The sequence below is a fragment of the Eubalaena glacialis genome, chromosome 16 (assembly GCF_028564815.1).
Source record: "Eubalaena glacialis isolate mEubGla1 chromosome 16, mEubGla1.1.hap2.+ XY, whole genome shotgun sequence".
Taxonomy (NCBI): domain Eukaryota; kingdom Metazoa; phylum Chordata; class Mammalia; order Artiodactyla; family Balaenidae; genus Eubalaena; species Eubalaena glacialis.
The window spans coordinates 87,025,186-87,040,799 of record NC_083731.1 but is presented as its reverse complement, the minus strand read 5'-3'; the positions used below and the strand labels follow the sequence as shown (position 1 = coordinate 87,040,799).

Here is a 15,614-nt window from a genome sequence, read left to right as displayed (position 1 = left end):
CCCGCGTCCGCTCGGCCCACGTGGCCCTACCTGCAGGGGTGCGCCCCTCCCCACCCCCGCGGGGCCTGCGCTCCCCGCGCCCAGGCCCGGCTGGCAGGGGAGGGGTCAGGGGAGGGAGGGGGAGGGGAGGGAGGGGGAGGGGCGAGGTTCCCACCCCCGGGAGAGGCTCCTCCGCGCTGGAGACCAGCGCGGGCGGGGTGGGGCGGAGCCGACAAGATGCGCGCGTCTCCAGGGGCCGCCGAGGTACAGCTGCGGCGCGTCGCCCGGAGCATCCTTTCCAGCTGGTCCCCGCCCGCCCGCCCGCCCGTGCTGCTGCCTGTGCCGGGCGTGACTTCTTTGTGTTCTGCTTTCTGACCGCGCCTCTTCTCCGCAGGACCTGTTCGTTCTTCTTCGGGCTACAAGAAGGCAGATGATGAGATGTCCCGGGCCACGTCTGTTGGGGACCTGCTGGACGCACCAGCCCGCACCATTTACCTCAACCAACCGCATCTCAACAAATTCCGTGACAACCAGATCAGGTAGGAGGCGGCAGCCGAGAGTCGCAGGAAGCGGTTAATTCACAGCTGGGATGGGGCTCGGCTTCCTCTCCTGGGCTTTTGCACGCACCTGGCCAGCCCCCCGCCCCTCTCTGCTGTCGCCAGCCCCCTCCCCTCCCCTCCCCCTCAAGCCTGGCAGTCTACACCCGCGTTTCCAATCGGGTCATGGGAATAGAGCTCGTACCTTTCTCTCCTTTGCGTTGGTTCTGCGCTCAGGCTGGCTGTGAGCCCGGAGGACCTTTTTAGGCTTCCGTCCCTGGCAAAAATGAGGTTTCTTGTCTCTGCATCCCTGAGTGCCCTTCCAAGAATTCCCCAGTCCTGTTTTAAGCCAACTGATAGCTCTCCTTAACAATTTACCGACTGTAATGTGGAGAAGCGCTTTATAATGGAATCCCTCAGGTCACAAGAACTCGCATTCAGCTCTCAATGCCCAGGACATTTGTTAAGAGGGCTTTATTTGCTGGGAAACTTTGCCCAGAGTTAGCGGGAAGATGGATGGACGCTAACATTTAAATGTCTGCTTTTTGCCGGCCAGTCTCTTGGATGCTTTAGCTACACTGGCTTTATAAAACCTCAGAATCTCTTGAAGAAGACAGTCTTACCTTCAGACGAGGAGACTGACAGAGAAGGATGTTAAATATGGTCATTTAGCTACTAAATGGCATAGCTGGAAATAGAACCTAGCCTGCCTGACTACTAAACCCAAAGTCTTTCTGCTGTGCAAAGCTAGATCTTTTAGGCATGTGAGTTAGCATGTTTGCAAATTTCATTAAACTTTCAGGCTTAGACAACTTTATCTCTGGGAGTGGCTTCAGAGAATGTAGTTCTGTGAGTGGCTCAGAACACCATGCTCAGGTGTAGAGAGGTAAGTGATTGGTCAGGTTACATACAGATTATTGACAAACCTGAATTCCAGGCCAGGGCTCCTTTGTGAAAGCGCTGACTAAAGCTTTGTTATGTGTTAAGTGTTCCTCTGCAGCCGTAGCACTTGAGCTTAGCCTGACATCTTTATTCAGAAAGGCCTGGCTGTTGGACATTATTGTAGCTTGATAGGATTTGGGATAAAATAATGGTGCATATACTATGCAGAAGTGACACTTTCATCTATTAAAAGAGTGTTAGATTATCCTGGCTCTATTTTGGGTTTTAAGAATGACCGTTGGGGCCTATTTAATACTTAAGCGTGTAGCTTGGAAGAATAGCTGAGACCGAATTCAAGGATGAGTGGGCTTGGTTTAAGATACAGAGCCTCAAGCACGAGTTCCCGCTTCACCCACTAGGATAGCTCTAATCAAAAAGACAGTAGCAGGTGTTGGCGAGGATGTGGAGAAATTGGAACCATCCTACATTGCTGATGGGAATGAAAAATGGTGTAGCTGCTTTGGAAAACAGTTTGGCAGTTTCTTAAAAGGTTAAATGTAAAGTTACATATGATCCAGCAATTCGAGGTGTATATACCCAAGAGAAATGAAGACGTATGTCTGCACAAAAACTGGTATAAAAGTCCCTAGCAGCATTATGATAGTAGGCAAAAGTGGAAAAAGTCCAAATGTCGGTCGACTGACAAATGAGTAAATAAACTGTGGTACATCCATACAGTGGAATATCATTTGGCCAGAAAAAAGAATGCAATTCTGCAACATGAATTAACTTTGAACACATTATGCTAGGAGAAGCCAGTAATAGGCCTCCTGTATGATTGTATTTATATGAAATACCCAGAAGAGGCGAATCTATGGAAACATAAGATTAGTGGCTTCTAGGGCTGAGGAGTAGGTTGGGACAAGAGGAATGACTGTAATGTACATGGGGTTTCATTGGGGTGATGGATACACAACTCTGTGAAATATACTTAAACCATCTGCAATCTGGCACTGACATTGTAGTTCCATTTCCTTAGACTTTCTCGTGTCTGACCTTAAGATATTTTCAAGTAGTATTTTTGCTTAGTTCCTATTAATTTCGGTATCCATTTGTGCATCCTTAAAGCTGGGAGAATGAAATAGGGGTCTTTGTTTTTTGTCTGAATTCTCTAGTTCCCATGGAAGGTGAAGATTTTTAAAAGCCTTGGTAGTGGGGCCTCACAACCTGTTCTGTAATTAAGACTCACATTGACTTTAAAATTTTTAAAATTTATTTATTTTTTATTGGAGTGTAGTTTATGTACAATGTTGTGTTAGTTTCCGGTGTACAGCAAAGTGATTCAGTTATACACACATATATATATAAATCCTTTTTCAGACTCTTTTCCATTATAGGTTATTACAAGATATTGAATATAGTTCCCTGTGCTATACTGTAGGTCCTTGTTGGATCTGTTTTATATATAGTGGTGTATAAAACACTACTAATTTATCCCTCCCCTAACTCCTAATTTAGCCCTCCCCCCACCCCTCCTTTTTGGTAACCATAAGTTTGTTCTCTATATCTGAAGACTCACATTGACTTTTGAAACTGATTTTTATTATTAATCAAAGAGATTTCCAGCGGCTGCCTGTTACACAGTTTCATTTGTACTTTTTTGGGGGTGGGGGAGGGCTAAGTGGGAGTATACCGTGGGTTGGCTAGGAATAAAGTAGGTAGACACAAACCATTCCATTTAAAGTCTTGTATGTGAGTGTATAATTGAATTAGTTAAATATGTTAAATCTTACAATTCATACAGTTTCTGAGTTCATGGCTTATACTGTGAGCATAGGTTTCAGAATATACTGAATAGGCTCTAAGAAATTAAAGTATGGTGCCTGCTGTTCTAGAAAATGGTCTTCCAATATTCACATTACCTCCACTGTATATTTAATTAGGAATTACTAATGGTAATGTGACTCGTAGTTCATTAAAGAATTGATTTTAAAGCTTCTTGGCTCATAGTTTAAGGATTTTACAAAATGTTGAACAATGTTTGTTTCAGCACTTGAATATCGCTGAAATCGTTTTATAAAATATTGACTTTTAAAAAAATAAGGCTTTTTGTCTTGGTCATGACTGTTTGTTGAAAGTTGATAAAGCTACTCAAAGGAATATTTTCATAAAAGGGAGTTGATAAAGGATTTATTTTTCTTAATATAGTTTTTCTTGTGAAAACATTAATGGTTTTTCCTGGAAGTTGGGGCATGGAGTGTTGATCCCAGATAGCTTGCATCTAAACTGAGGCTTTTGAAAAGAAGGGACCACATGGGACAGATGGGGTTCATGCTGATCCGTGGAGTGGGGGGTGTCTGGTGTATCTGATGCCCTGCACCTCCGTAGGCTGGCCCTCCCTGGAACCGAGCTCTCGCACTTACCTTCCCCACCCGAAGCCCTCTCTGGCTTGGAACCTCATGATGGTGGCAGTTGCTCTGTGACTGCCTTCATGGGCAACTGGTGTTTTGACTTCACGGAAAGGATTGGAGTTTGCCAAGGTGGGATGTGGTGGCTGGGTGTTTGGGGAGGTTGGTGAGGGGCAGCATGGTACAATTCAGGGCAGCGATGGATGGTCCGGGGTTAACGTTTGGACTGGTGTGTCCATCCAAGAAGGAGGCTCCACCAGGCGAGTGGGAGTGAGAAGGTCACTGCCAGGGTTGACTGTGGCTTTGGCAGCCCCAGGGGAATGCCAGACATGGTGACTCAAATTCCAAGCAATTCCTTGAAATTCTGGGAGGGTTTGTGCCATGTCAGTGAATGTCTCTCTAAACCTTGTTCTTGACACTGCAGATAACACCAGTGTTTGATCTGAAGCTGTGGTATGTTGAAGTTTTCCATTATTGAAGCCAATGAATTTGGATTATCATAATCATAGAGAAATAGAACATGGTCTTTTCTCCTAGGCATTGATCTTCTAGGACCTTAACTGTGAAGACAGTAACTGTCTTCAATCATCCAGCAATGAGTAGATTTTACAGTGTAGTTATTACATCTACACATGAAAGATTGTATATATGTCTACTTGACAAGATTCCTTTTTTATCAAGTGTACAATCACATCTCCTTTAAAATTTAACAGCTTTATTGAGAAATAATTCACATACCATATAATTCACCCATCTAAAGGATACAGTTCAGCGGCTTTTAGTATATTCAGGGTTGTTCTAAAGTTGTGGTGATGGTTGTACATTTTATCACTTCTAGAAGAAACTCTGTACCCCTTAGCTGACATATCCCCATCCCCTCCTCCCTGGCCTGAAGCAACCACTAATCTACTTTCTATCTCTGTAGATTTTCCTGTTCTGGACGTATGAATGATACCATTTCCCTTTAAGCATTTTAAGTTAAATATTAAAAGCTTATAGAAAGCTTGCTATTTAGTGGAATCTGGTGGCGAATAATTAATTTTGTGTATCTAAATTTTAAAAAATGTTTCAAGTTGTACAATTTTTCTTCCGGAAAATACCTTGAAATGATTTCCTGATCAAAGGAATGGGCAATATTTATGTCATCAAGATCAGGCAAGTGCATTCTTTTTATGTGACTGTCGAGCATGCCATTTAAAACAGTGAGTTTCAAGGCTGTCAAACGTTTTCTCATCTCATGTGAAATGAGGCCTTCAAAGCAAGTTAGGAATGTTTACAGACACTCAGCTTTGAATGAGTCATTCATTTCAGGTGGGAGTTTAAGCTGGCGAAAATCTTCATTAAAGCAATAACTCGAGCTTTGTCAAGCTATTGCATTGCTTAAAGTTGGTTTGCCTTAAGAGAAAATTGCTTCATATGAATATTTTGCTGATTTTGTCAGGATAAGTTTGGAATAGAATTTCTCCTTTATAGAAAGGAGAATTGAGCACTGGGTGGTAGGTTTAATAGCATCACAGTTTCATAATATTAGGCTGGGATCCTGATGCCTAAGAAGATATTTTTCTTTTAAGGAGTGAAGAGAACAAAATCATCTTCAAAAGCAGTTTGTACCCGAATAGCGGTGGTGAATGTTGTATATGGTACCAGATCTAAGATCATGGAGGGGGCTGCGAGGATGAGCGATTCTCTCTATAAACGGCTAAAGCTGCAGAATTTAGGTAGGATCTGGTCATCACACTTAAGGTGCTTATAGTTTAACAGAGAAACCATACCAAGATACTGGTAACAATCGTAACTTCCTTTTGATTCACGTACAGATCGTTGTATTAAAAACCAAGGTTTATAGATCTCATGTGAGAGTCATCCTTGTCAAGTTTGGCAAAGGTAAAGGTATATAAAATCCTTATCAAGAATAGTTGATTATGTTGAAAGTATTCCATTTACCTACTTTAAAACGGCCTCAAGATTTTCTTCCATTTATGCTGTTTTTTATTGATCTGTTTATATTTTGAATAAAACTTGTATGTTCTTAAGGCATACAACATGATGGTTTGATACACATAGCGAAATACTACAGTCAAGCTAATTAACATATAATCTCTTCACATAGTTAGCATTAGCTGTTTTTAATTTCAAGGCATATACTTGGTTAATCTCCAAACCAAGCACTCCTATCCTATATTTTCTGAACATGAATGTCACAGCACATCAAGAATCCTTACTTTTATACATGACAGTAGCAAGTAAGGCCATAGAAGATGCTTGTAATTAGAACGCTTATCAGGTTTGCACCGCTGGAGGCACCTTTTGAGGCATTCTGCAGATAAAAGCCTTCAAATCGGGGGCCTTTGGCACTGTTTATTTCAGGTAGCTATGAAACGCTTGAGCTTTCTTGAAATGTAGTATTTTTAGAAACAAAAGCATGTCAGCCTTGAGCCAGTTTTGTATTTGATATTTCTAAGGAAACAGCAAATGTCTAGGAGAACCGACTTGGACGGGTGATTGCTTTATCAAGTTGACCCTTGTATGGGTAGATCTGGTGCAGATTTTGAATTTGACTAAAGAAGTGTCTGTGCCGTTCCCATTTATAAAAACAGGCAAAGGTGTTGGGTTTGAGTTCTAGCCAGTCACTTATTTTCCCCTCCCCAAGTCCCAGATTCTGTTTAACTCTTACTGTCTATCTTCTGTGAACTTGAGCGCTTCTGACTCTTACTGATAAAAAGAATTAAGCATCAGGATTTGTGAAAAACACAAGTTAAAATTAACCAGAATTGGAGACGACTAGGGCGATGTGACAGCTACACGCAGTATCAGTTCTAAATCAGATCTTGGAACAGAAAAGGTACATTGGAGGAAACACTGAACTTATTTTTAAAATTGAAGTATAGTTGATTTACAATGTTGTGTTAATTGCTGCTGTCCAGCAAAGTGATTCAGTTATACACATATATATCTTCTTTTTCATATTCTTTTCCATGATGGTTATTGAATATAATTCCCTGTGCTATATATACAGTAGGACCTTGTTGTTTATCCATTCTCTACATAATAGTTTGCATCTGCTGATCCCAAACTCCCAATCCATCCCTCCGCCACTCCCCTCCCCCTTGGCAACCACAAGTCTGTTCTCTATGTCTGTGAGTCTGCGTCTGTTTCGTAGATAAGTTCGTTGGTGTCGTATTTTAGATTCCACATATAAGTGATATCATATGATATTTGTCTTTCTCTTTCTGACTGACTTCACTTAGTATGATAGTGTCTACTTGCAACTGTGTTGCTGCAAATGGCATTATTTTGTTCTTTTTCACGGCTGAGTAGTATTCCATTGTATATATGTAACACTGGTGAACTTTGAACTCTGTAGTTGGGGTAGTATTGTGCCAATGTCATTAAATTAGTTTTGATCATGATTCTAAGGTGATAGGAGATACTGACTTTGTGGGGGGCCTGGGTGAAGGTTTATGGCAACTCTGTACTATGTTTGCGACTCTTCTGTGAGTATCAACTTATCTCAAAGTAAAAATACACTAAAAACCAGAAGTATCTGGGAGAGTAGGAACTAAATGCTCGACTCTTGTCTTTCTGTTGGATGCTTTGGGCAATGTTGGGTCCTTACCGGGGACAGATGTGTGTTTGAAGGGGGGGTGGTCAGGGGAGACTGGACCAGTATCTTCACATACCCACGGTGCCGTTCAGATGGGAAGACAGCATCCCCTTAGCTGGCATCACTAGGGTCTGTTTGCAAACGTCCGATCTAGTTGTGTCGAAGTTGAAAAAGTAGAATCGTGGCCTGCAGAAAATTCTGCAGTCAGAGTTCAGTCATGTGAGCTTTTGTGTAGTTATCTAGAAAGTAGCGTCTAAGTGTTCATTCTGCTACTTCTGGCTGAGTCACTCAACAGACAGCAGAAGCTTACTCAGAAATGCTAATCAGCAACCCTTTCAAGAGGGACAATGCTTCACGAGAACAAAAGGGGAGGTCTGACCATTGTTGGGAGGGAGGGAGGTTTTACAAAGAAATTTCCTGAAATCCATGAGGTTGGCTTTGATCATCTAAATGCTGATCCGCCCTTTTCTCCTAAATGAACGCTAGCTTTTCACAACTCAAACTGTAGGCTTTTAGATACCCTTACCTATTTTTTTAATTAGATGTAGTTAGGAAAGGATTTGGGGTTGAGTTTGGGATGTTGTGATTGGTCCTTCAGAGGGATTATTCTCTGTATCTTCAGTATTTGTTCTCCATAGGCTCCTGGAGAGGTTTGGCTGGCTGGGGCTTTCAGACCTGCCTGAGACAAGCTGACAGCTGGGGAGAGGGCCTCGCTCTGTCACATAAGCTCTACAGCCACATCAGTGGTCTCCAGACTTTTTTGATCACATGTCCCATCAGTAAAACTTTTTACCATGAACCTGGAATATATCTATTTAACTATCATTATCTGAAGACCCAATACGTATTTACCAAGATTCTCAGTTAAGAGTTATGGATGTCAATCCACATTGTTGGTAACTTTCTTGATTTTTGAGTATTTTCGGCTGATTTATCAGATTTAATTAAATTATTCTAACATTTAACCTGGAAAAATGATTTTGAAGAGCTTTTATTTCCTAAAGGTGCCAATTGTACTGTTTATTTGCTTGTCATTAGTTTATTATTTTCAATCCGCGGTTTGCTTCATTGCATGATTCTTGTTTTTTTTTTTTTTTTTTGGCTGCTGTGTTAGGTCTTCTTTGCTGTGAGCAGGCTTTCTCTAGTTGCGGTGAGCGGGGGCTACTCTTCGTTGTGGTGCGTGGTCTTCTCATTGTGGTGGCTTCTGTTGTTGTGGAGCACGGGCTCTAGGCATGCGGGCTTCAGTAGTTGTGGCTCGTGGGCTCAGTAGTTGTGGCACGCGGGCTCCAGAATGCAGGCTCAGTAGTTGTGGCGCACGGGAGTTGCTCCGCGGCATGTGGGATCTTCCCGGACCAGGGCTCGAACTCGTGTCCCCTGCATTGGCAGCCGGATTCATATCCACTGCGCCACCAGGGAAGCCCATTGCATGATTCTGAAGCCACTTGTTCTTTTTGGGAGAGTTAGTCTAGTTGATAAGTTAATGACAAGTGCGCCTAGCTGGACGCAGACACTGAAACATGCAGTAATAAGCCGAGAGAACGGCCAGGGGAGGGCACCTCTGTTGCTCCCTTAGTCACTTAAGCCGCCAGGACAAAATACCATAGACTGGGGGTTTAAACAACAGAGATGCATTTTCTCACAGTTCTAGAGGCTGGAAGTCCAAGATGAGGGTGCCAGCATGGTCAATTTCTGGTGAGGACCCTCTTCCTGGCTTGCAGACCGCCACCTTCTCACATGGTGAGGAGAGAGAGAGAGAGACCAAGCTGTGTGGTATCCCTTCCTGTGAGGGCACTAATGCCATCATGGGGGCCCCACCCTCATGACCCTATCTCAACTTAATCACCTCCCAAAGGCCCCATCTCCAATACCATCACGGGGGATGGGGGTGGGGTTAGGGCTTCAACATAGGGATTTTCAGGGGACACAGTTCAGTCCACAGCATCCCCCAACCCCCACTGTTAGGGAGCTTCTCCTTCAGCTGTGTTACAGAGGGTCTTGGGGCATTCAGTAAAGGTTATTGAAGCTAACTTTTTGGAGATACATGTACATATAAGCTCTGATACCTTTCTCCTACACCCCAGGGTGGAAGCACCTGCTCTAGATGCTTTTCCTTGGAGAAAACCTGTCTGGTCCGACCCAGTCTGACCTTGACCTTAGGCCTCAGCAGCCCTGAGACCCATGACAGTAAGGAGGCTGGAGCACCATTTCCAAGCCTGCGCTGGTCTGTGCTAGGGAAGCACGTCAGCCCCGACTGTCAAGAGTGATGCTCCGGGGCTGGGCGTGGATCATGGCTTTGCAGGGCAGGCCAGTGGCAGAGTGGGTGAAGCTGACGGTAGGTGACCAGTGAGCTGGGTTGGAGGTGAGTAGTGGCTCACGTCGGGAGGGCATTCAGGCATGGGGGAGGCACGTGCGAAGGGCAGAAGGTCTACCAGCCATGTGTGTGCCTTTCCAGAAGCGATGTGGATGATGCCTGAGGTGCCGAGAAAAGCCAGGCTCCTGGAGGTGAGTTAGCTGCAGAGAGGAAGGCTTTTAAAGGGGCAGGTGACAGCGTTACTTTGTTTCCGGGACCCTTCTGGCTGATGCAGTTATATAAAGGAATATTCCTTAAATTATCTAATCAAAAAATGACTCCTTTATTTCTGCTCCTGTAAAGAGTGGAGGTTTCAAAAGTATTGTCTAGCATATGAAATGTGTTACCAAGCTCTGACAATTTAAAAATAGAGCTCTTTATTTGAAAACACTAAGGCTATTGGCTGAGTAGTGTCATACTTACTTCCCCAGTATTTCATCTCTTTTAAAACTGCCTCCTGTTAATGTTTCATGTTACCTTTACAAATCATTAATCATTCTAGGGTTGATAGATCAGAATAAATTGAATTACCTCATAAATGACTGTGGCAAAAGGGCAAACAGAAACATTGACTTCTCTGTGTTACTGTTTTGCTGGCCAGCTGCCACTAGGATTTCAGTAAAGTTTTGTTCACTATGTTTCCTTAGATGTTGCAGGAGAAATAATTTTAAGGACAGGAGAGAGTGTGTGTGCATGTATATACGTAGTTATTCTCTGTATGGAGGTCTTGACATGGGTCAACCATGTTTATAAGCCCAGTATTGTCAATATTATGAAGTTGGGAAACTCCAAGGCCAAAGAAAACATCATGGGAGATTCCTTCTGATGTCTTTACCAGTCTCCTTCCTCCATTCTGTGTAAATGTCTGCGTGCGCACACACACATGTACACACATACATACACACACACACACGCCCGAAATGCTCACTTAATGCTTATAATTCATTTGCCTACAAAGGAACATCTGTCTCCATTGAGGGTTGGAGGAGTTATCTATGATATTTTTTGCCCTTAAAACTGTACCTGAAAACTCCAAAACTACATGCTCATATTAAACTCTGAGGGCATGTTGAGAAAGCTTCATGTTGTTCATCAGTTACTGACCATTTTTTCATGTTTCTAATTCCGGTTTCTGAGGACCATGTATTTTGAGATTTGCGGTCCATTTGATAGTAACTTTCTTTGGATGGTTCATGGGCACAATACAGTGCTGCAAAAATTTTTTTCACATGTCATACGCTTACCTAGACAAGAAGCTATTTTTAATACAGTGCTGGTGTTTGCTATGGACTAAAATAAGTGTTTTATAGAAACCAACCCATGATGTTTAAGGATTTGGGAATAGTGGATTGCTTTATAAGAAAGTTAGCTCAGTTAGGTTTTATTTATTTATTTTTTAAATTTTTATTTATTTATTTATTTATTTTTGACTGTGTTGGGTCTTCGTTTCTGTGCGAGGGCTTTCCCTAGTTGCGGCGAGCGGGGGCCACTCTTCATCGCGGTGCGCGGGCCTCTCACTCTCGCGGCCTCTCTTGTTGCGGAGCACAGGCTCCAGACACGCAGGCTCAGTAGTTGTGGCTCACGGGCCTAGTTGCTCCGCGGCATGTGGGATCTTCCCAGACCAAGGCTCGAACCCGTGTCCCCTGCATTGGCAGGCAGATTCTCAACCACTGCGCCACCAGAGAAACCCTCAGTTAGGTTTTAAATCATAATACTTTCTATATAAATAGTTCGCAGATGTTAATGTTCTTCACAGCCAAATATGTTTTCTCACCTAGCAGCTGAAGATAAATCAGTTATGCATCGCATGTTCTTTTGAACTGTTGGGCTAAGGGACCTCATGAATTTTGATATTTTGAGATACTACAATTAGAAAAAATGAATACAGTAAGAATGTCTAGGCTTTTTGAGAAACTCATATGCTGTTTACTTTTTGAAATACATCGGGTATTTAAAAAATTAGAACGGCCTAAAAATGTGTCCACATATGTCCATGGAATAATAATGTTTATAACGTAATGAATAGAGCAGTAGTTGAGTGATAGAGCTTTGTTGTAACGTCTGAGATATGTTCTCTGCTTAGTAAGACTTTGAAGATAGTTGCTGACTGAGGGGGCAGGGGGTCAGGGAGAGATGGATGGGGAGTTTGGGGTTAGCAGATGCAAACTATTATATATAGAATGGATAAACAACAAGGTCCTACTGTACAGCACAGAGAACTGTATTCAGTATCCTATGACAAACCATAATAGAAAAGAATATGAAAAAGAATATATCAACATATATGTATAACTGAATCACTTTGCTGTTCAGCAGAAATTAACATTGTAAATCAAGTATACTTCAGTAAAATTTAAAAAAAAAAAAAGTGAATTGTCTCTAAAACCTTTTTGCCAGGTTGATGTAGCCCATAAATGATCAAGTGCATTTTTGTGGAATCTTTGCAAAACAGCATCAGTGCCGATCTTCACTTCACGCTTGCACTCCGCAGGCCATATCGTGCTTCCCATTTCCTGTCACATGGTTGGGGAGACCAGGATATATAGATCATTTTTTAAAAAAACCTTACATTGCATAAGAAAAATCTGTTTATTTGGTCTGGGGTGGGGCTCTGATATCTGTTGGAAACTAGCACGTGGTGATTTTGTTGAAGGTGGTCCTTATTGTCACCCGTCCTGCAGTGCGTATGTCACGGGATTATTGTGAGGATTAATTAATTAATATGCATAATTAGTGAATTAATATGCAGAAAACACTGTAAACAGTGCCTGGCTGAGTGCCTTATGAATTTTGATGTTCCCGTCATTTGCATTTTAGATAGTATGTTTGGCAATAACTTTCCACTAAACTTTGTATATAATCACTTGAGTTAAAAAAACAACAAAACAACAACAACAACAAAAAACAGGTTTGGTGTTGTGTTAGTAGAGATTAAAAAATAATGTGCACATTGAGTAGGCTGAGTGGATGTAAGGAACAAACACAAACATTTTCGTTTTGCTTAAACCTGATTTTTAAGATTAATTTTAGTGTTTGCCTGAGGTTATCACAGAGAATTTTAAATCACTAAGTACTTATTGGAAAAATAGTAACAGAAAAAACTAGCAGTATAAACTTTTTTGTTTTTTTTGTTTTTGAATAGCCAGAGGAGGGAAGGCAATCAAAGTGAAGTAAAATGGGCAAAGCAAATCTGGTGTATAGGTCTTGGCTCTCCTGATTTCTGGCTGAATGACCTGTGCCAGTAATTTCCCTGAGGCTGCATTTCCTCATTTGTCAGATGGGAAGCACATTTCCTTGAAGGTTTCTTGTGATGTTAAATGAGGCTCCAAATGTGAAAATGTCCAGAACGTGATGCACCATGGATATTGCCTCTCCGGTCCTTCATAATATGTCATGTAGGCCTATCGCTTTTTTCTTTCCCTTTTTTCTTTTTAATTGTGCTAAATACACGTGACATAAAATTTACCATCCTCATTATTTTAAGTATACGGTTCAGTAGGGTCAAGTACGCTCACATCATGGTGCAAACAATCTCCAGGACTCTTCATCTTCCCAAACTAAGACTTTCTATCCCGCTAACCTACCCACCCACCCTCCCCCTGACCCCCACTGTTCTATTTCCTGTCTCTCTGAATCTGTCTACTCCAGACGCCTCATGTAATCGTCTTGCTGCCCTTTGAAATAGTAATTCTCCACCGTTGTAGGGAGTTTCAGGACTCTATCAAGCTGTCATTGTTTTTATGGTGTCTCCATCCTTTGATTCTTCCGTGCTTGATCTTATGTCTTGCTGTGTACCATGGTACAAAAAAGCACCATTTTTCAAAATAGGTATAAAAGTTTAAAGGAAACTCAAATGATTTTTTTTCTTCCCTATTTCTCCCGTCGACTTTACCCATTTTCCCCTGATGGTCCTGGGAGAGCTGGGATATTCCTGGACCAGGATGGAGAACTGAAGGCTGGGGAAGAGGCTTGGAGGGATTGGGCATGGGCTTTCAGCAGACCTGCCTTGTCAAGCAGGTGGTTTCTCCTGCCCTGTTTCAGGCTCTCTTTCTCCACTTGTTACGGTGACCCCTACCCCTCAACCATTTCCCTTCCAGGTGGTTATTGTTCTAGAACAGTGAAGGCTCTGGGATTCTTTGTCCAGGGACCATTGCTACTTGTGTTTTGTCTTCAGTAAGGTATGCACGGCTGTGCTCATTCTACCCTTGGATTCCCGGTCCATCACCCCGTTCCTTCTCATCCTGTGTTCTGGCTGCAGCGAGGTGCTCCCTGGGCCTTTAATCACGCGCTTTCCCTGGAGTGCTTTCTCCTTCCTTGCTGAAGCCTTTCGGTCTTTTAAGATTTGGGTCTCACATCTCTCTTTTTAAAAATACATTATTGAAGTATAGTTGATTTACAATGTGTTAATTTCTGCCGTACAGCAAAGTGACTCAGTTATACATGTATATATACTTTTCCATTATGGTTTACACAGGAGGGTCCCACATCTCTTAAGAAGAGTGCCCTTCTTGTCTCACATCTCCCACCCCCTTGGCAGTCCAGCCCATTCCCAGCCCCGCAGCACTGCACTGACTTTTCTGTTGGGGACTTAGCCGGTTGGGTTGTATCACATCTATTTTTATGCCTGACCCTCCAGCTCTGCTGTATCATCCTTGATGGTGAAGTCTGTCTGCTTTATCTAGCCATCTCCCCGGCACCCACCACCGGTCCTGACCAGTTGGAAGCAGAAAGGCTTTGCTGAATGACTTTCTTCCACAGGTGAAGGTCAGAACTGAACAGAAAATAGGAATTGGCTTCACATGTTCTAAGATTTCCCTTCCTACTTAATTGCTTATTGAACAGAACCGAACCCCCAAAGCAGTTACTTAAGCCTCAGAAATTTATATTGTGTGCTTTTGATGTTTTGCTTTTATATACAAAGTACTCCTGAAAGGGGGGCGCTGAGTTAAATGCTTTTAATGTCAGTTCTTCAGACTTAACAGATTGATGTGTATCCTTAAATGCAGGTGCCTTTGGGATTTAATGTGATAGCTGGCATCCTTAGTCATTTCTATCAGCTGAAGTTTAAAATGTGTTCATTTGACAAATTTATTTTTAGTCTCTGGTACACACCAGTCACTGAGCTGCCATTGGGGATGTGATGGAAAAGCAAGGCATTGGTGACTTGTCTCTTTTCCCATTTTGCTTTAGTTTTTTGGATGGGTTTGGGTGCAGGTGATGACTTAGGGACCACATGTGTTATCCAGGCCTGGGTCAGCTAGTTCCCCTCTGCTTTCTGGCTCCCACCCTCAGCCTCTTAGAAGAGGTATTCCAGGAGCGGAAGACTTAGAGCAGCCTTCTGGTGTGTTCTTCCCGGGTCGTGCCGTGTGTAGCTTTCACTACCACGGCACCTTCCTGTTAGGCTCACCTTGCGGTACCGACTGCACCCAGGTGAGGGGGCCAGGCTCCCACATCTGAGCCTGCACCCCTAAGGAGAGGCCGGAAGGGAGGTGTGGGCGAGGTGGAGCTGGAATCCCCAATTCACAGGTGAGGAAACTTGCAAGAAAAAGCTACGTAACTCACCTGAACCCCACGGTTTGTGGAGGACCAAGGAGCCATCTGCCCGAGGTGCAAACAGTAAAACCGACTAAAAGTCTGTCCGCTGTGCCTTGTCCTTGTGCACCAGCATTGGTCTGCAGTGTCGGCAGTAAAATATATACACATACATGCTTCAAACTAGCGCATTTTTATTACTTTTTTAAAAAAAAATTTATTTATTTTATTTATTTTTAGCTGTGTTGGGCCTTCGTTTCTGTGCGAGGGCTTTCTCTAGTTGTGGCAAGCGGGGGCCACTCTTCATCGCGGTGCGCGGGCCT

General features: G+C 42.9%; 1 protein-coding gene across 1 annotated transcript in view; it reads left to right on the top strand.

Annotated features, from left to right (window-relative positions):
- The first annotated feature begins 381 nt into the window (after positions 1-381).
- Positions 382-15,614, top strand: part of LOC133076429 (phospholipid-transporting ATPase IB) — a 457,024-nt gene continuing 441,791 nt past the window's right edge. The window contains exon 1 of the mRNA XM_061170962.1: positions 382-518. Coding sequence (XP_061026945.1) covers positions 418-518 — 101 coding nt within the window. The 5' untranslated portion in view covers positions 382-417. The remainder of the gene's footprint in view (positions 519-15,614) is intronic.